Source organism: Carya illinoinensis, chromosome 9, assembly GCF_018687715.1.
Source record: "Carya illinoinensis cultivar Pawnee chromosome 9, C.illinoinensisPawnee_v1, whole genome shotgun sequence".
Lineage (NCBI taxonomy): Eukaryota > Viridiplantae > Streptophyta > Magnoliopsida > Fagales > Juglandaceae > Carya > Carya illinoinensis.
Genome location: NC_056760.1, coordinates 24867808 through 24887696, shown reverse-complemented (window position 1 = coordinate 24887696; position 19889 = coordinate 24867808). Strand labels below are relative to the sequence as shown.

Below are 19889 nucleotides of genomic sequence, written 5' to 3'. Positions count from 1 at the left end.
AAACCCTAGATGTTATCCTCTCATTTGTTTTGGCCAGTTTTAAGGACTTCATAATTAATGTACACGCTGTTTAGTCAGGTACATGAAATCAGAAAACAACTACTATTTTAATTTTATAATTTCATATTACAATGTCGGTTAGAAACATTGATACTGAGAACAATGATTTCAAATAGAATATTGGCACGAGCATTGAGTAAGAGACAGCCAGATTGCTCATTAAAAAACAAAAACTGAAGGTTTCACTTATGTTAATAATTTATTATTTTGGTAATATGATAATGAAGATAGAAGGGGGAAAAGGCTACACTACAGGCTGAAACCAATTCTATCACTACAAATTCATCTTATAAAAGAAACTCTCCTCCATGCCCTCAAAGAAGAAACGATGAACAGCTATTTTTGACTCAACTAAAATTAATGCACTTAACCAATACTCATCAATAGCAGCATATACTGTCAAAGATTTTGACAATAATTTTGTAAGAGATACATAAATGGGAACTCAAGAATAAAGAAAAGAGTATTTCAATGTCAATAGTAGTAAGATACCCTTAAACAACCATACCTGCTGCACCACAGATGAAAGCACTCTGATAAACCGTTCGACTTGTACAAGTAACATACCCGCTTTTTCTGTTGCATCATTGATGAGTGTCTCATCCAAACCAACACCCTTATAGCGCGCACGCCACCTTGAAAGGCCTCTCAATTCTCCCATCCGGAATCCAATTATTTCAGCAGCAGGCTGGGGAAGGGATATTTATCATTTAGCTTTTAATCAAGCTCATTGGTATAAAGAATATGATAAACAAAACTATCACAGACACATACAACTTCACCAAATTGCAAGCAGCAACAAATATTATAAATAAGAAAAATGGCCAAGCTTTGGTGAGAAAGATATAGAGAAAGATATAAGAAATGCAAATTAACTACTTTACAAGCCTTGCTTAAGAAGATTGTAATGCAGTCAGCTTCAGCTCTTAGATATCAAGCATTACTTTGCATTTGCATGTTAGCTTTTGATAGTTGTAGACGGGCAGAGAGATTTATCCTGGTTTACGATAGTTACATTTCCATTAGCCAAGTATTATTTTCACGAGAAACTAGCTTTTACCTGGAACAGAATTTATTTCTTAAACGAAAATATGCTACACCCTTTATGGCCTGGTACTTTTGGCTTTTCAGATCCTAGTTCAAAAAGTGATCATTTGAGATTCGAGTGTTGAAACTTTTGACTTTAATAGACTTTGTAATGACCCAAGGAAGGCTCAAGCCACATTTGAGCTTATAATCAAGGACAAATCAAGATTTTTTTTATATAGGTAAAAGTAAAGGACTAATCAAGATCACAATTAGAATCCCTCGGAATTCATTATAAAGGGCAAGAAACTTTGCTTTCCCAAGCAATGTAGGATTTAATTCACCACCTTCCCTTCCTATACACAGTCTGGGGTATTAAATTATTCCCCCCTTAAATCCCTGAAGTCCTCATTAGGCCATCATAGTAAGTAGCACAACTCAAGTCTCATACTTCTGGTTAGGATTGGTTCTACATGGCTTATAATGGGGGATTCCCATAGTGGCCTAGTGCAAGGGCTAGAACCAAGTGGGAAGACACCCACCCCGCTGCAAACTTATTTTTTCCAGTTAAAAACTTTTAAAAGGCTATTAAAATTAAAGGTGATAAAAATGGAGTCTCAAATGCTCATTCTTTAAGAGTGTGGTCTCAAAAGCCAAAAGTGATGAATCATGGGATGTTGGATATATTTTCTCAGGAAAAAAGATCAGATTGCACCCCATAAAGGAGATCGTGAATAGAAAGTACCAAGTCATTAACTGTCTAAAATAAATACATAATGCACCTGTAGATGATCAAGGACAATGAGCTGAAGTTCTTTTCCAGCACCACAAACAACCTTCAACACACGCTTGACACCCTATTAAGTGATTAACTTGCCGTATCAAATGCAAAATCAGAATCTCCTTCACAAAGTTAACGCAAGGTTGAGCATACCACTTCACCAAGAGAGTTAACTAGAAATTGATGAACTGCTGGACTAGTCCGTGCACCACCTAAAAGGCTAAGAAACTCCTCTTGGGGAGATGAGTCAAGTCCTATATACAAATGGTATAAATGATTAAACAAAAAAATAGCTATGAATTACATTAATGGACTGTACTTTTGTGTTACTATTAGCAGTTACCATGGTCAATAATCAGTGTAGACAAAGAATCAAACTTCTCATGAAAATGGTGCATAGCATCAGACCACTGCTTACACATTACTGATAGTGATGCGCGGATAACCTCAGTCAAATCCTCAATATTAGATGCTTGTTGAGCCACCTGATGAAGCTCATTTTTCCTACAATGAGGGACAGAGAGACAGGGAGATGGGGATAGTTTGACACAGGGAGGACAAATATATATCATTATTATATCAACTTCATGCCAAGTAATCTTAAAGCCCAAAACTCTAAGCACATTAGCAAGAAAGAAATTGAAAATGTGAACAAAAAACAAAAGAGACAACCATTATATAAAATGAAAAAGGAAAACAATTCCAGGACCACACAATTTAGAATAAATCCCAATTTCTACTGCAAAGTTACCTCTTCCAAAATATAGAAGTATCAAGGACTAAGCAATGCAAGCCATCCGTACCATGTCCAACCAATTTACCATTTTGTGATTCATTGGTATCTTCAAAAAGTTCTCCAGAGCACATGACTATCAAATGACAAAGATCTTTTGATAAAGCAACCTAATACAAAAATAACGTAAAAGGATCAGATGTTTGTACACGATTAGGAGTTCACCTGCGAGCAACTTTAAAATAAGTATAAGAGGGTTTCTCTACAACATGTTCATGAAACTAAAAATTCTGTATGAATGCTAATCAATAGAATATGGAAAAGGGGCCATAGGTGGACTTTCCAACTAGGAGACTGATGGTCCCTTTACCCGTGCTCATGAAGAAAAAACCGATCCAACTCATTTGATCACTTATTTCCCTTTTTTCTTGTTGCATAATCTTTTCATCTATTCTAGAGAACTGTGGCCAATCATAAAAGAGGTGAGGTGACAAAAGAAAGAGAAACTCAAATAGCAAACAACTTGGATTCATTTCTTGGTATATGTTTATCATTAATGTTGCTCGTGTGAAAACAATCTGGTCAAGAAATTTAATTAAACCATACCATATGGATGTATAGAATGGTCGTGTAAACATCTTTTTTAGGTAAAAGGTGTAAACATCTTATTATCAAATGCACAGTGTAAAAATGTCAAGACCATTCACATGAAGGATAACATACCTTGTAAATGGAAGCATTAACAAGTCGGTAAGTAGCTTTGATATCCACAAGAGTAGGAAAACTGAACTTGTGTATGTTCTGAACAAGAATGAGGCAAAAAAAATTACTATAAGATAAAACAGGTAATTAAGCGACACGTCAAACATTAAACTGAAAATATATTGGACTAACTTATTAGCAAAAAGATGAAAATAAGAATAAAGAACCTGGAACAAGTTAGGTTAAAACCAAAGTAGTGACTATATTATAGGACTGTTAAAAAAAAAAAAGTAAAACCGAACCGACCAACCAGTTTTGCACAGTTCAGTCCGGTTTTTGGACTAGCACAATTGGTTTCGGTTTACGGTCTACATTTCACTTTGTTTTTTTTTTTAAGTTTTCAGTTTGGTCCTTGGGTATGCATTTTTCACCATGGACAAGACCGAACCTATTAGAAGCCATGTATGGTTAGTTATTTTTTAAAATTTTTATATACAATAAATATTATACAATTGATGTTCCACTAAAAATAACATTTGACTCAAGTGGTAAAGGCCTTGGGCTTGGGGGTATGTTCCCCCTAGGTCTAAGGTTAAAATCCCCTTTGGTGCAAACAATCTCTAGGGGACATCAGACTAAGGGATTTTCCCCTTAATAACCCGAGGTGCACTTGCGGGAAACTCCTTGCCAAGGGCCTGTGCACCCCCAGGATTAGTCAGGATGTTGTACCCGGTGCCAATCAAAAAATAATAATAATATTTGGCCTCTACAATTGATATTTGGGCTAAACATTTGTACATTTGGCCATAAAACCAACCAGCCCAAACCAAATCATCCTGGTAAACTGAACCAATAACTAACTATAGACCGCACTGGTTGGTTTCAGGGTCCATAAATATAGAACGATCAGTTCAGTTCAGTCTAGAAAACTACACAAAGACCAACCGAACCAAACCAATTTCATACTTACTGAATTTTTTATTTACAAGTATAATAAAACTTTATTAAAGCAAGTAACAAGGCATAGCCCAAGTACACAAGGAGTATACAATTGAGAACACTGAGATACAAATTAGGAGCTAGATGTGGATACAAGAAAATCATGAAAACTAATCCTAGAGAAAACAATAGCAAAGGCTCAAAGAAATAAGGTATATAGAAGAAACATCGAAGTTCATCCACAGAAGCGCCATAGCCAATTCCCAAGAAGCACCTTCTTAAAAATCCCCAACCCTCCATGAGGAATCAGCGAGCAAACCTTATCCCAGCTCACCAAATGAAGCTTGGCTTCCTCGCCAATTCCTCCCCACAAGAAAGCACGGAATCTCTTCTCAATCTGATTAGCCACACCAGTAGGCAAGGAAGATAATGATAGAAAATATGTAGGAAGTTTAGCAAGGGTGCTACTGATTAGAGTGAGTCTTCCCCTGTTTAACAAATATATTCTTTTCCAGCCAGTAGCCTTCTCTCAAAATTTTCAATGACACCATCCCATATCGCTTTGACTTATAAGCAGCATGCAGGAGAAGACTAAGGTATTTCATAGGAAGAGAAGATGCCTTGCATCCCAGAATACAAGCCTATTCTATTATATTATGCACATAACCCACTGAGACCATCACTGATTTCATAAAACTCACCTTTAGACTAGAGACGACTTCAAAGCAAAGCATAAAGGCCCTCAACGATTGAATGTGGCCTTGAGCCGGTTCAAAAAACAATAATGTATCATATACAAAAAGAAGATGGGAGATATTGACAAACGCAAGTCGAGTTCGAGCAAGTCGTGGGTAATCAAGCTATATTCATTTAATTTTTATTTGAATATGGATTAAGCTAGAGCTTATCATCAATGTATATTTTATGTTTACGACACCAATGGTTTATTTATTTTTTGAACAAGTTCTAGCTTGTTCACAAGCTACTTAGATGTGAAAAAATATATTATTTATATTATATCTGATAATTTTATTTATAAATTTTGACAAATCAACTTTTTGTAGATGCCTTTATATACCTTTCTATAGATTTATAGGAAGTTTTGAATCATGTTGCTCAATCGGTAGCATGTAATTATGTGGATGAACATAATTACAAGCAGTTTAGGTATTACCAAGTACTGAAACGAGTATCGATTTCCCAACATGTGGATGAAAAGAAAAGGTCATCAGAGACTGGCTCTCCTCCGGATGGTGTTGCAACTAAGGCTCTGCTCAAGGATAGCATTATTTAGTTGATTGATGAAGATGTTCTGCATGGAAAGAGTGTTGGATTAATTGAGATGGATAAAAATCCATTTAGACATAGTAGGATAGTGCCAAGGGGGCATCAAAAGAGTCAAGGGATATAGCTACAAGCTCTTCTAAGGTTGAGAACTCCATAAACCAAGCAATAATATCGTTATTGATTCTCCTTTCGGTCTCTGTAATATGGAAGATCATGAGGTGTCACTAGAGACAGACCATGGGAGGGGTTGACAAGATGAGTGAGTGGATTTTGACACTAAAAAGGGGAAAGAAAGTTTCACTAGGCTCGGTTCCACTACCTATGTTCAATATGAAGAGGGGGGGAGTTTGTTTATATATATATATATATATATAAGAGAGTGAAATAACAATGGAGAATGGATTGAGGTGGGCAGTAGTAGTAAAAGCAGTGAGACCACACCGATTTAAAAATAAATAAATAAAGCATCGAGACCATCATGTCCACTTTGGACCTGGAAGCTTACACAAAGGTGGAGCCAGACACTTGAGATCATGTAATCAATTGATTATAAAATTAATGATGTGATCAATTCTTCAAATTGGGTTATACAAATTGATAGGCATATGATCCTATTAACTTGGAGTTCCTTTTACATTTGTTTGAGGAGATCTGGTTTTGGGGAATATGGCAATCTTGGGTAGCTTATTGCATTACTACTATTTGTTTCTCTATTCTTTGTTATAGTCATGGAAGTACCAAGCAAATGCTAACAAAGTTGGTCAAGGGTGTTTTATTTCAGGTTTCTCTATGGGGGCTGCAAACATTGTTGTAATTAATCTATCCCATCTTCTTTATATAAATGATACTTTGCCATTTTGTGAGGCTGACCCAAATCACCTTCAGTGTTAGCAAGCTTTACCCCAGTGATTCAACTTTGAATCAGTCTTCGGATTAAAGATTAATTTAGCTGAATCAAAACTGGGTCCAATGGGTCATTTTTCTGATGTGGACAGTTTGGCGAGTAATCCAGAATGTAACATGTCCTCGTTGCAAATGAAGTGTCCCTACCTTCCATAAGGGACCACTTTTAAGGCAAAGATGATTTGGAATGAGATTATTGAGAAGATAGAGCATTTATTGGCCGGTTGAACGATGGTGTGTTTGTCTAAAGATGGTAGGATCATGCTTTCTAAGATTACCCATATATTTCATGTCTATTTTTTTTTTATTAGAGATAAATATTATTGATATGAATGAGATAGGCATAAGCCATGTACACCGGAAGCATACAGAAAAACACCTAAATACATTCTAACTGCGATGAATTAAAGACAAAAAATCATGAGCATTGTCCCCATTTAGTACAATAGCAGAAAACCAAAGCAATAAGGTGTGGAGAAAAAAAAAATTCTTCAGCTCCTCCCTTGTACATGCCTTATCATCAAAACAACGCGCATTCCTTTCTAACAAAATACACCACATGATACATAATGGAATCATCTTCCACACTGCAGCCACTTGATGACAACCTTGCAGCTTCCTCCAACAACCCAACAAATCCACCACCATCGAGGGCATCACCCAAGGAACATCAAGCCTTTGAAAGATCTCATCCCACCTTGCTGCCTCACAATGCAATAGAAGATGGTCCACAAATTCTCCATTCTTTTTGCACATATAACACCAATCTACCACTACACAACCCCTCTTCCTCAAATTGTCTGTAGTCAAGATCTTCCCAAGAGCAGCTTTCCATACAAAAAAAGCAACTTTAGAGGGCACCTGGGACCTCCATATATTTTTCCAAGGGAACGGAGTATGATCTTGTGTTATCAAGATTTTGTAATATGCCTTAACCGTGCATTTCTTATTATTAGACCTCCACTTCAATCTATCCCTCCGTGTCGTAGGCATCCCCTAGGAGTATAGTAAGCTGAAAAAATCTGATACAATAGCTAGTTCCCAATCATGAAAATTCCTATTAAAAAGAATATTCCACTGGTGGGAGCCATGCGAAAAGAGTCACATATCTGCCACTAAAGCCTCCCTATTCGCTGCAATACTATACAGAGCTAGAAATGCCCTTTTCAATGCATGATCTCCACACCACACATCCCGCCAAAAACTAATACGGTTGCCCTCACTTCTACAAAACAAATTTGTTTTTCAAAACATGGTCACTCCCTCCTTATAAACTTCCATAAACCCATGCCATACCCCCCTCTCACTTCATTAGAGCACCACCCACCCCAAGCCGCCCCATATCTAACATCGATGATTGCCTTCCACAATGATCCCCCCTCCAAATGATATCTCCACAGCCATTTCCCCAATAACACTTTATTAAAAGTTCTCAAGTCACATACTCTTAACCCCCCATGTACAACTAGAGCACATACTGTCTTCCATTTAACCAGATGGAATTTCTTCTCCTCCCCCATACCCCCCCCCCCCCCCCCCCCCCATAAGAATGCCCTAAATAGTTTCTCGATCCTATTCACCACCCCTAGGGGCATAGGAAATAGGGATAAATAATATGTAGGGAGATTAGTAAGGGTGCTCTTAATAAGGGTGAGACGGCCCCCTTTTGATAAATATATCCATTTCCAACCAACCAACATTTTCTCTATCTTCGCCACCACCCCATCCCAAATAGCTCTAGCCTTAAAAGTTGCACCCAACGATAGGACCAAATATTTCATCAGCAAAGAGGACACCTTACAATCCAAAGTGCTTGCTAAGCTGAGAACATTTGAGGCCGCACCCACTGGAACCATTTTAGACCTTTCAAGATTCATCTCGAGTCCCGACACTGCTTCAAAGCAACGTAACAGTGCTCGAAGAGTTTGAATCTGGCTAGTATCCGCATCACAAAAGAGAAGAGCATCATCTGCAAATAAAAGATGTGAAATGATAATGGAGTCACCAGTGCCATTGCCCACCTAATAACCAGATAAGAGACTAGGGGTGTCAAATCGTGTTAACGGGTCGTATTCGTGTCGTGTCGAGACATGTGTATTACAGCTAATGGGTCAACCCGAACACGACCCGTTAAGGGTTTCGTGTCAAAATTCTAAACCCTAACACGACCCATTAAGATAACGGGTTGACACGACACGACCCGTTATGACCTGTTAATGGATTTTAAGAAAAGGTTAACACGACACGACACGTTATGACACGTTATGACCCGTATAGACATGAACACAATCCATTAACCCATTTAATCTGATTAATTTTATATAAATATTAAAATCACAATGTCTCTAAAAAAATATAAAACTAACTACAACTACAAATTACAATCCAAATAATAAATATATCAAAATTAAAATCCCAACAAAATAACAAACTAATAGTGTTGTAGTGCATAATTAGAACACCTACGGTCCTACACAAGTCCAACTATTCTTGTTACATTACAATTGAATTAAATTTAAGGTTGAAAACTTGAAAAAGGAAAAAAAAAAAAATCAATTTAAGCTTAACAGGTCAAACGGGTCAAAACGTTAGTGACCCGTTAAGTAATCGTGTCTTAACGGGTTGACCCGTTTTGACCCGAACCCGATAAGACTAAACCCAAACCCGCTTTTATCGTGTCGTGTTCGTGTTGGGTTAACGGGTTGTGTCACAAATTGACACCCCTATAAGAGACCCCCATCCACAGCCGCCTTTCCCATCCGAATAAGAGCCTCCATGACTATAACGAACAGAAGAGGAGATAATGGATCTCCTTGTCGCAAACGAGAACTATTAAAGAAACCAGCAGGTGTGCCGTTAACTAGCACTAAGAATCGTGCAGTAGAAATACAGTGACTCATCCAGGAGATCCACCTCTCACCAAACCCACACCTCCCAAGCAGATATAATAAGAATTCCCAGTTCACATGATCATAAGCCTTTTTCATGTCTAACTTACAAAGAATACCTGGATCTCCCTCCCTCAATCTGTGATCCAAGCACTCATTTGCAATGAGGACTAAGTCAAGGATTTGTCTCCCACGAATAAATGCGTTTTGCGAATTGGAGATAATCTGTTCCATCACAGGGCTTAACCGGTTGGCAAGCACCTTCGAAATTATTTTGTATATACCACTAACCAGGCTTATAGGACGAAAATCCTCAATAATCAACGCCCCTTGTTTCTTGGGAATAAGAGAAATAAAAGTCGCATTCAGAGATCTTTCAAACTTCTGAAAAGAATGAAATTCACTAAAGACCTGCATAACATTACCTTTCACCATGTCCCAATAAGTTTGAAAGAAACCCATAGAGAAACCATCTGGTCTGGGTACTTTATCCTTAGCCATACCAGAAATAATCTTGTAAATCTCATCTTCATCAAAAGGTCTCTCTAGCACACTCACTCTGAGAATCAATAGTCTCAAAAGACAGGCCATCAAGCTTCGGCCTCCAATCAACCAATTCGGTGAGAAGGGACTCATAATAATACACAATATGGTTCTCTATATCAAGAGGCAAAGACAACACCTCAAAACCTGAATATAACGCCTCAATAGCATTACTACGCCAATGAGAGTTTGCCACGTTATGAAAGTACTTCATGCACCGATCCCCCTCTTTCAACCAAAGTGCCCTAGATTTTTGGCGCCATGAGGTCTCCTGCTCCGCCAACAAAACTCTCTCCAGATTTTTCATAACCATGCCCTTCCTCAACAACCCCTCCTCTGAGATATCAACCTGAAATTCTCGTTCCTCTATTTCCTGTAAATCCTCCAATAGGACTAACTTTTGATTTTCAATGTGACCAAAGACTTCCAAGTTCCAGTTCTTCAAATCTTGTTTCAGAGCCTTTTAACTTACCTATAAGGATGAAACTTGGAGTACCAAAGAACTGGTATGATGACCACCAAGCACTCACCAACTCTACAAACCCATCTGCTGTAAGCCACATATTTTCAAATTTGAAGTACCGTCAACCATTGTGAATGCCCCCACAATCTAGAAGAATAGGAAAATGATCAAAGCTGATTTGAGGTAACCGTTTCTAACAACCTCCAAATAATGGGCTTCTCACTCTGGAGAGACAAGGAATCTGTCCAATTTCGACCAAACCCAACCGTTTGACCAAGTGTACTCGCCCCTTACCAGGGGGAGGTCCATGAGGTTCAAGTCAAAAATAACTTTGAAAACTCCTCCATGGCCATAGAATTCCGATACTGCCCTAATCGCTCACTCTGAAAACGGGTAATGTTAAAATCACCCCCATACACCACGACACATCCCATAAAGAATAAATTCCCGCCAACTCCCCCCATAACCTTCTCCTATCCCTATCTACATTAGGACCTTAGGTACCTACAAATGCCCATTCCCATCTGTCCTCCAAGTTTTTAAACATAGTTGCTACAGAATACTTTCCAATACACTCTTCTATCGCCTCAACCACTCTTTTATCCCACATGAGTAAGACACCACCTGAGGCTCGCACCGAAGCAAAATAAGACCAACCCACATACGAACACCCCCATAAACTACGCAAAATGCTTCTATCAATGCTCCACAACTTTGTTTCTTGAAAACACACCACATCACCCTTCCACATCCACAATAAAGATTTAATACGAAGGCATTTATTGCGATCATTAAGCCCCCACACGTTCCAGGAAATAAGATTAGGCTGCATTTAAACATGAATTGCCCCTCCCTTTCGATCTCTCCCTTCCGCCACTCCTTTCCTTCACATCATAATTAATGGAACAAGTTAGCCCTTTAAGTTCCCTATTCCTCTTTATAGCTGATTTTGAATGGCTTTCTTCCAAAGCCACCAGAAGAGCCTTAAATAGTTCCTCATTGCCTACACAAGAGATCCCAATAAGAGCTTGAATCTCCTTCACTTTCTTAAAAACCCACGATGAGGAACAATTCCCCTCTTTTGTTCTGGGAGGGATTGTACACAGGGGAGTTAGGACTGCCCCCTCACTGACAGCACAATCATCTACAAACAGAGCCACTTGCAAATCAGCATCACCTCTAGAACCCAGTAGAGGTTCAGAGGGCCTCACCTTCTCAGGAATGTTGCAATCCCCCATAGAGAGGGAACGTAATGAAGTCCCCATTATTTTAGGTGGAGAAGAGACTTCAGAGACCCCAACGGCAGAAGGCCTCTCCTCACATGCCTCAATTTCCACTAACATAATGTTTATCGGAGAACCACCAAAAGATAGGCCTAGCTCCGACCTTTCAGCCGGCACGGAAGAGACAATGGAAGCTCCTTCCAACTTGAACGACTCATTCTGTGCGACCTCCATCAACAGAGTGCAGCTCTTAGCATTTCCCAGAGTGTTTATCGGAGGACCACCTAAATATAGGCCTTGCTCCAACCTTACAACCTGCACTGGAGAGACAATAATCTCCTTCTACCTCGTGCGACTTTTTCTGTGCGACCTCTGTCACCAGAGAGCAACTCACGGCACTTCTCAAAGTCAGATCTACCTCAACACTTCCACAAAATCCTGTGAACACACTTTCCAAAACCCCAGAACTCACCGGCAAACCCACCACCGTCAGCGACGACACCTAACCCATCGCCGTCGATGGTGGTTGTGGCCCACCCGATGACGATGGGAAGTCAACCATCGCGAGCCAGCTGCCTTCGCAAGCTGGGCCTTTGTTTGCCTTCGCAAGTTGAGCCTGCGACACCAACTGGTCTTGCACAAAGGCCTGCATTACTCTAACACTGGGCCTCTGGGCTACCTTTCGCCAATCCGCCTAAGGCCAGGCCTTCAACCTCCCTTAGCCCAAAACCCAAGCCCTTTTCTTGGTCCACACCCATTTCCCTTGTCAAGCCCTCCAGAATGCAGCGTTTCATAACCACCATATTAGACTGCAAGCTCTTGACTTGTTTCTCCATCTCCTCCAAGGCATGCAACAAGTATTCCATTCTCGGCCTCGACACGTCCCTGCCAACCCCTTCATAGTGTTGAACCATCGCCAAAGAAGGTAAAACTTCTGTCCCCTCTACGTTTTTTGGAGCTCAAGACAGGACCTCTCTATACGACAAGATGGGTTGGCCCTCTACGACTGGATGGATGGCAGCCATGGACGACCCCCCCCCCCCCCCCCCCCCAAAAAAAAAAGGCAGAGGAGGTTGCAGTGAGCTCCAACAGCAACTCCCCAAGAAGCCTCCAACCCTCCCCCTTCCTCCCCTCCGAGATCATTAACATTCCATGCCATTTCACTAGACCAAACTCCGATAAGGAGAAAAAACTCCCAAAGGAGTTGCGCTACGCTACCTCTGCACCATCAAAACTTGGGCACCACTTCGTCTCGATCTGAGAAAATCTGACGACCCCCCATTTGAGAAAATAGACATGAAAATAGGGGACGAGGTAAAATTTTACTTGGCAAGTTGGGCCAAGATTTGCTCTCTGATCCTAAAGGTTGGTTGGGGGCTCACAAGCAGCTCCTACTTAACTGTGCACTATTGGTTTAAAGGTTGTGGTGTGAATAAAATGATAAAGATGCTCAATGGAGAGTAATAGTATCTTTCAGGATGCTTGTGGGTTGAATGGAGTAAAACTGAGGTCCAAGGGTAGCATGGGGTAGGTCTATGGAATTCATCAGTAAAGGTTGGGGGGAAGTTTTCTAACCATATCTAATTTGTTGAAGAAGCTGAATCCGAGATAAAATTTGGCACAATTTGTGGTAAGGAAATTTCTTTGAATGTGTAGTGTTTTCTCATGACAAGATTGCTTTTGTGGCAAATAATTTGGAGATTTCGAGTAATGCTCCTGATTGGAGTGAGGTGCAAGATTGAGAGATGGATGTCATAAGCTAAGCTATTAAATTCCACCAAAAGGAGAAGAGGTGAAGATGTTCATTAGATCCCGTCCAAGAGAGTACTATCGAATGAATGTTCTTTCTACAACATATGCTATCCTCATGTTAAGAGCCTATTTCCATGGAAGAGCATGAAGCAAGCAAAGATCACTTTGAGAGTTGTTTTTTTGCTTAGACAACCTCTCTTGGGAAGATTCTACCATGGATAATTTAAGAGAGACCTGGGAACACACGAAACAAAGACATGAGCTAGGTAAATAGAAATCAATATCCATGATCAATTGGTATTGCACATGTAAGAAGGGTGAGGAGTCCATTGATCATCTTCTACTCCATTGCGAGATTGCAAGTGCAATATAGAATGACCTATTCGGTCAAGTTTGATTGGCTTGAATCATGCCCAGAAGAATTGTCAATCTTTTTATTGTTGGAGAAGACTAAGTGATGGCCCTACTAATCACAGTAGTGTTGTAGATGGACACTATTTGACTCATTTAGTGTAATTAGAACGAAAGAAATTTTAGAGCCTTCAATGATCACAAACCAACAATAGAATAGCTCAAGAATTTCTTTATTAATACTCTTTTCATTTTGACTACATCTATAGACTTCAATAGACCAAGGGCTTGTTTGGGAAGTGAGATGATCTCATCTCAAAATTTTTCATAATTTCCTTTCCAAACATCACTCAAACAAATACTTTTCAATTTCAAATCTTCAACTTTTTCATTTAATCATTACCTAATCATTCCAACTTTCCAAACTTCCCAACAAAATACAAAAAACAATACATTTTTATTCCAATTTCAAAACACAATTATATTAAACAAATATATTCTTTTTTTAATCAAGAGATTAAAAAAATTATATTTTAACAATATTTTAACTTTATAATATTTTTATTCAACTTTTTCTCTCTCATTTCCCAAAACCCAATAAAACATCTTTAATCCACTATTCACATAATTCTCATCTCATCTCATTACCCAAGCATCCCCTAAGCATGCATGATTTTCTTATATCATGTTCTCCTTCTAGATAGGTGCCTCTTGAATACTTCCTGTCTACTCAGGTTACCTTTTGCCCTTAATTAATTATTAAAAAAAAAAAAGAAAGAAAAAAGAAAAAAAGATATGTTGCTTTTCAAAACATAATAACAAATAAGAAGTTATATGAGTTTATGCGAGTCGAATCTAATTTATTATGCATTATAACATTAAATTCAATCATCTTTTTACATCAAAAGCTGACTTACAAAACAAACCTAGCTGGATTCAAGTTTGGTTGAGTCAATCCTAAGCGGCCTATCAAGTAGTCTTGTTTATTTACATCTTTAAAGATAACATGAGGCTATGACAAGAATATGGACAGGTAGAATACATACTTGAATGGCCCAATAACTAAATAGTAAAGATATTTTTTCCCTTTCTTCTCTAGGCCTAATTCATAAAAAAGTTTTTTGATTTGGCATCGGCCGGGGGTCCAGGAATAGCATCCCAACTAATCCCGGAGGTGCACAGGGCCTCGTAAGGAGTTTTCCACAAGTGCACCTCACGTAATTTAAGGGAAAAATCCCCCAATCTAATAACCCCTAGAGACTATTTGCACCCAAGGGGATTTGAACCTTAAACCTGGGGGGAGCACACCCCCAAGCCCAAGGCCTTTACCACTTGAGCTCTAATTCATAAATTACATTTCTAAAAGTTGTCTTGTCTATCCTACTATTTGGTAACAGGAACCCAAGTTCAAACAAATTTTGCACGAGAGAATCAAAGCCCTTTCACAAGTAACAAGACACTCTTTTAGCAATTTCGATGACCAAATTTCGCATATAAATAATATCACGTATAAAAATGAAATATGCATTAACAAAGCAGCTAATTATAGCAAAGCTTATGCACTTTTTGTGGATTGTACAGCTAATTTATAGATTTCATGATGCACACCTTGAAACAACAAGACATGGCTATTTAAGAGAGCCATTGACAATCAAAGTCACCAAGCCCATCGCTTACGCACTATGATAAAGAAGTATTCCGATGAAAGTAGTAACTTACAATTTTTCCGATTGGAAAAATGCCAAATATGCTAAAGCAAATGTTTCCATCCTTGTCTCCACTACACAAGATGTTAAAGCGTTGTTGTGAAGAATTTGAAAATTCTCGAAATGAATCCTCGTTGTCATCCATGAAGTTAGCATCTCCAGATACCATTCCAGGCATTCGAGGAACTGTTGGAGCAGGAGGAAAGAAACATGAAGTACGATCTTCATATGTAGATAAGTTATCATTGCCATCCTGTAACCCAATTCGAAAAATGAAATGGAAGTGAAAATATCAGCTGCAATCAAAGAAGTAAACCCCTTCCACACCCACCACCACTTCCTAAACATGAGAAAAAAATGGCTCGACCAAAAAAGAGGACAACTGAAAGAGTTAGCAAATGTTTCAAATAAAATAATGGCAATGGTAAGGGCTTTAGTATTGGGATATACTCCCCCAAGTCTAAGATTTGAACCCTTGGATGTAAACAATTTATAAGGATCACTACCCATCAATGAAAAGCTGATGATTTGTTTGATCCGTGTGATGTGGACCCATTACATGGATCAGAAGTTTAATAGGGTAAAAATATATGTCGTGTTTGCACGGTCCACAAGATTCCTTGTCATAAAAGTTAAAAAAATCTTGTGTACTTGGGCTATACCTATTTACTTGTCTGAATAAAATTTTCTTACCTATCAAAACTTTAATTTCAAGAACACCCAAGATTAACTTTAATTTTGAACTTAATGGAGTTTATTCAAAACTTATTAGTTTATAACATATATTCAACTGAAGTAGAAAACAATACCAGCTTAGTAAGAATCCCAACAAAAGTTTCTGAAAAATCCCAGTCATAATTCTTACAAATGATACTTTTTTATAAGTAATAATTACCACAAATGATATTTATTTCTTTTTTATCCATTAATCCATCAAACTCAAAATGGTACATGGAATGCACATCTATAGATTAAAAAGGAAAGGCATACTTTAATAAGATGATTATCCTCCTCCCAGTTAAGACACAAAACAGCAGCAGTATGGGACTTTAAACTTCTCAACAACCTTCCATTCTGCTTGACAAAAAGAATTATCAGTGATTAGAGAAGGCACAAACAATGAAAAGTTCACACTTTTAGAACATGGACCCTCACCAAGGCAAAGCCCTTTGGACTCACCCCTAAAAGTAAACTCCAAATACACAATCCCAACCATTCATAATAATGTATTAGCTAATTCCAAGTAACTCCTAGGGCAAAATTGAATTTAGGATGTCCGCGTATGCAGCTCACCCCAAGTCTGCCCTTTAAGCATTAGGTTGCACCTTGACGGGTAACAAAAAATATAATTTGAAGTATAAAACTCACAGTTTTAACCAATAAACACATTTAAAACGACAAGATGACATCACCACCGAGCAAACAATATGCACTAGATTTTGATAAGCAATATGCACTAAATTAAGAGCTTCTACATTCGTCATGTTATCCAAACACACTTCAGATTTCTACATGTTGGTAAAAGGTATAGCCATGTTTACGTGATAAAAAAATGAAATGAAAAATATCCACATGAATGAGAAGATGTACTATTACCAAATTTTTATGATAAGTTAAACATATGCAAGAGATGAAAAAAATTTGTTACAAAAGTGAAGCAACACAAACACCCAGCAAAAGAATCCAAATTAGGCAAAATTAAATCCTTATTTATAAATCACACCTTTAATCAAATGACCAGTCAATGTAAACAATATGATTAAAGAAAAAAAAAGGTAAATCTTCATCCAATCACAGTTGCCAACATAAACACAAAATTGGACATGGTGTAACAATGCAATGAATAGTCCCCAGAAACACTACCAGAGAAAAATTAAAATCATAATCTTGTATTTGATTCCAAAGCCACAGAAATTTTAAAGAAAAAACTCAGTAGTATCAAAACCCATATAAATTCTTTCTAGTCCATATAAAGTAGTTTCTCTTCCTATGAAATATCTTGGGCTTCCATTGGGGGCGTCTTTTAAAGTTAAGAATATTTGGGATGGAGTTGTAGAAAAGGTTGAGAAACGTTTGTCAGGTTGGAAGAGGATTTATTTATCAAAAGGGGGTAGATTAACCCTTATCAAAAGCACCATTTCCAATCTTCCTACATACTATCTTTCCTTATTTCCATTACCAATGGGAGTGGTTAATCGGATTGAAAAATTGTTTAGAGCTTTTTTGTGGGGAGGCTTGGGGGAGGAAAATAAATTTCATTTAGTGAGCTGGCAAATGGTGTTGTCTGATTGTTAATGGTGGTTTGGGGGTGCATAACTTGAGTTTTTTTACTAAGGCATTGTTAGGAAAGTGGCTGTGGAGATATCATCATGAAAGGGATTCTCTGTGGAGAGTGGTGATTGACAGGAAGTACGGGTGTGAGTGGGGAGGGATGGTGTTCTAAGGAGGGGAGGGGGTCTTATGGTGTTAGTTTATGGAAATATATTAGAAAGGGGTGGAGCTTTTTTGCAAAACAGATTAAGTTTAAGGTTGGAGAAGGTATTTGCATTCGGCTTTGGCATGATGAATGGTGTAGTGAGAGACCTCTTAAAATTGTTTTTCCATCTGTTTTCAGCGTGGCTGGAAACCAGCAGGCTGCTGTTTCAGAAGTGTTGTGTCGTGACAATGGGACTGTGCACTGGTATATCTGTTTCACTAGAAATGCTCAAGACTGGGAACTTGATGAGTTTGCAGATTTTTTCAGTTTCATGTATTCAGTGAAGGCAGCTGGGGTTGGGAGAGATCTTATTCTGTGGAAGCATAAGGGGAGTAATAAGTTTTCAGTTAATTCCTTCTACAAGGTGCTGAATGCCCAACAGTTAGTTTCTTTTCCGTGGAAGAGCATTTGGAGGGTCCATGTTCCTTCTAAAGTGACTTTTTTTTATTTGGATTGCTGCACTTGGGAAGATTTTGACGGTTGATAATCCAAGGAAATGTGGTATGATTGTTCTGGAGTGGTGTTGTGTGTGTAAGAAGAATGGAGAATCGGTTGATCATTTACTTTTACATTGTGAAGTGGCCAGGGAGTTATGGATTGGCATTTTCAGTAGAGCTGGGTTGTGTTGGGTTATGCCTAAGAGTGTGGTGGATTTATTAGCTAGTTGGAATAGGCATAATACCAGCTCTAAACTGGCTGAGGCATGGAGATTGATACCTTTGTGTTTAATGTGGTGCATTTGGACGGAAAGGAATGATGGGTGTTTCAACAATAAGGAGTGAGCAGTTGGGGAAATCTGGAATTTCTTTGTGTTTCTCTTATTCAGTGGTTTTCTGCTATTGTTCTTAAGGGAGGGAATGTTAACGAGTTTTTGTCTTCTTTTAGCTTTCTAAAATGTAATTAGGTGTCTCATTTTGTATACTTCCTGTGTATATGGGCTTTGCCTAGTTTCATTCCATTCAATAAAGTTTATTACTTATAAAAAAAAAAAGTATGACTGGTACAATGGCTAATTTATTTACGGGTCATCTTAGCGATTAATATAAACCCCTTTTATGTTTTTTATTGACAGTTGATAACCATGTTATGACCCAGAATAAAAAGTTGACAACCACGTTATGTGTTTGGCCAAGTAATTCTTGAGCTAGGTCTATGTTACTCATAATGCAGTGACGACCAACCCAGGCTCAGTTCACACGCAGCACAAAATACCTTCAAGCTGATATGAAACTGGAAAAAGGGCCATAAGCTGCATTTCCGCAGACATTATATGCAACCAACATTAGTTCGATTATTATGTTGCTCGCTAAACTAAAGAAAAAAGCAATATTCATGAAGATGATATATTGTCTACAGCATGGAAAATCTGGGTCTCAAATCTAGGTGTATAGCCAAAGTATAAATAGCAAATAAGAAAAATAAAGTAAGGCCATCAACTTCAACATCATGCAGTGTGATTGTTCCATCTTCAAGCCCAACAGCTATTGCCTTGCCGTCTGGTCTCCAACATAAGGATGTTATGCACCTTCCTGAACAGATTTTAGAAAATTAGCCAAAACCAAAGAAATGGCGGGAAGGGCGAGAAGATAAGAAAGATATTCACCAGGAGAAATCGTCCACAATCTCTGCCAATTGAAACGATGAAGCAAAATCTTTGAGTCCTCCGTGACCATGGCCAGCAAATCCTTCTCCGGATTCCACTCCGCAATTTTTATCTATAATTATAAGAAAGAAATTAGAAAACGCACATGGACACATACAGATACCTTCGAAACCCGTCGATCACAAAGCCATGAAAGAAAAAAGAACCTGAGAAGCGACCGGCTTATCGAATTGAAGCTGGAAAGTAAGCACGCGCGGGGACTCGTCGGTTTCCATGGATAAAGCTTGGAAAAGCTGCCCGAAAAACGGTGAGTAGCTAAATCAGGGACACCGAACTACAAAGAAGGTAGAAAACCCTAGGCGACCGAGCCACGCTACAATGCCAGTACGATTCGCGCGTCTTGTTGGCGGGAAATAATTCGGTAAAATGATAAAAGAGAAAAGATCAGGTAAA

General features: G+C 38.5%; 1 protein-coding gene across 2 annotated transcripts in view; it reads right to left on the bottom strand.

Moving 5' to 3' along the window:
* LOC122276280 (anaphase-promoting complex subunit 4) overlaps positions 1–19889 on the bottom strand; it is a 26702-nt gene extending 6813 nt beyond the window's left edge. Inside the window, exons 1-11 of one of the 2 annotated variants that reach the window (XM_043085876.1) lie at positions 19643–19889; positions 19437–19548; positions 19271–19362; positions 16348–16431; positions 15371–15610; positions 3324–3401; positions 2619–2770; positions 2211–2371; positions 2021–2121; positions 1869–1943; positions 569–748 (exon numbers count right to left, since the gene is read on the bottom strand). In XM_043085876.1, the coding sequence (XP_042941810.1) occupies positions 569–748; positions 1869–1943; positions 2021–2121; positions 2211–2371; positions 2619–2770; positions 3324–3401; positions 15371–15610; positions 16348–16431; positions 19271–19362; positions 19437–19548; positions 19643–19711 (1344 nt within the window). In that variant the 5' untranslated portion in view covers positions 19712–19889. The remainder of the gene's footprint in view (positions 1–568; positions 749–1868; positions 1944–2020; positions 2122–2210; positions 2372–2618; positions 2771–3323; positions 3402–15370; positions 15611–16347; positions 16432–19270; positions 19363–19436; positions 19549–19642) is intronic. The other variant, XM_043085877.1, reaches the window with a different exon arrangement.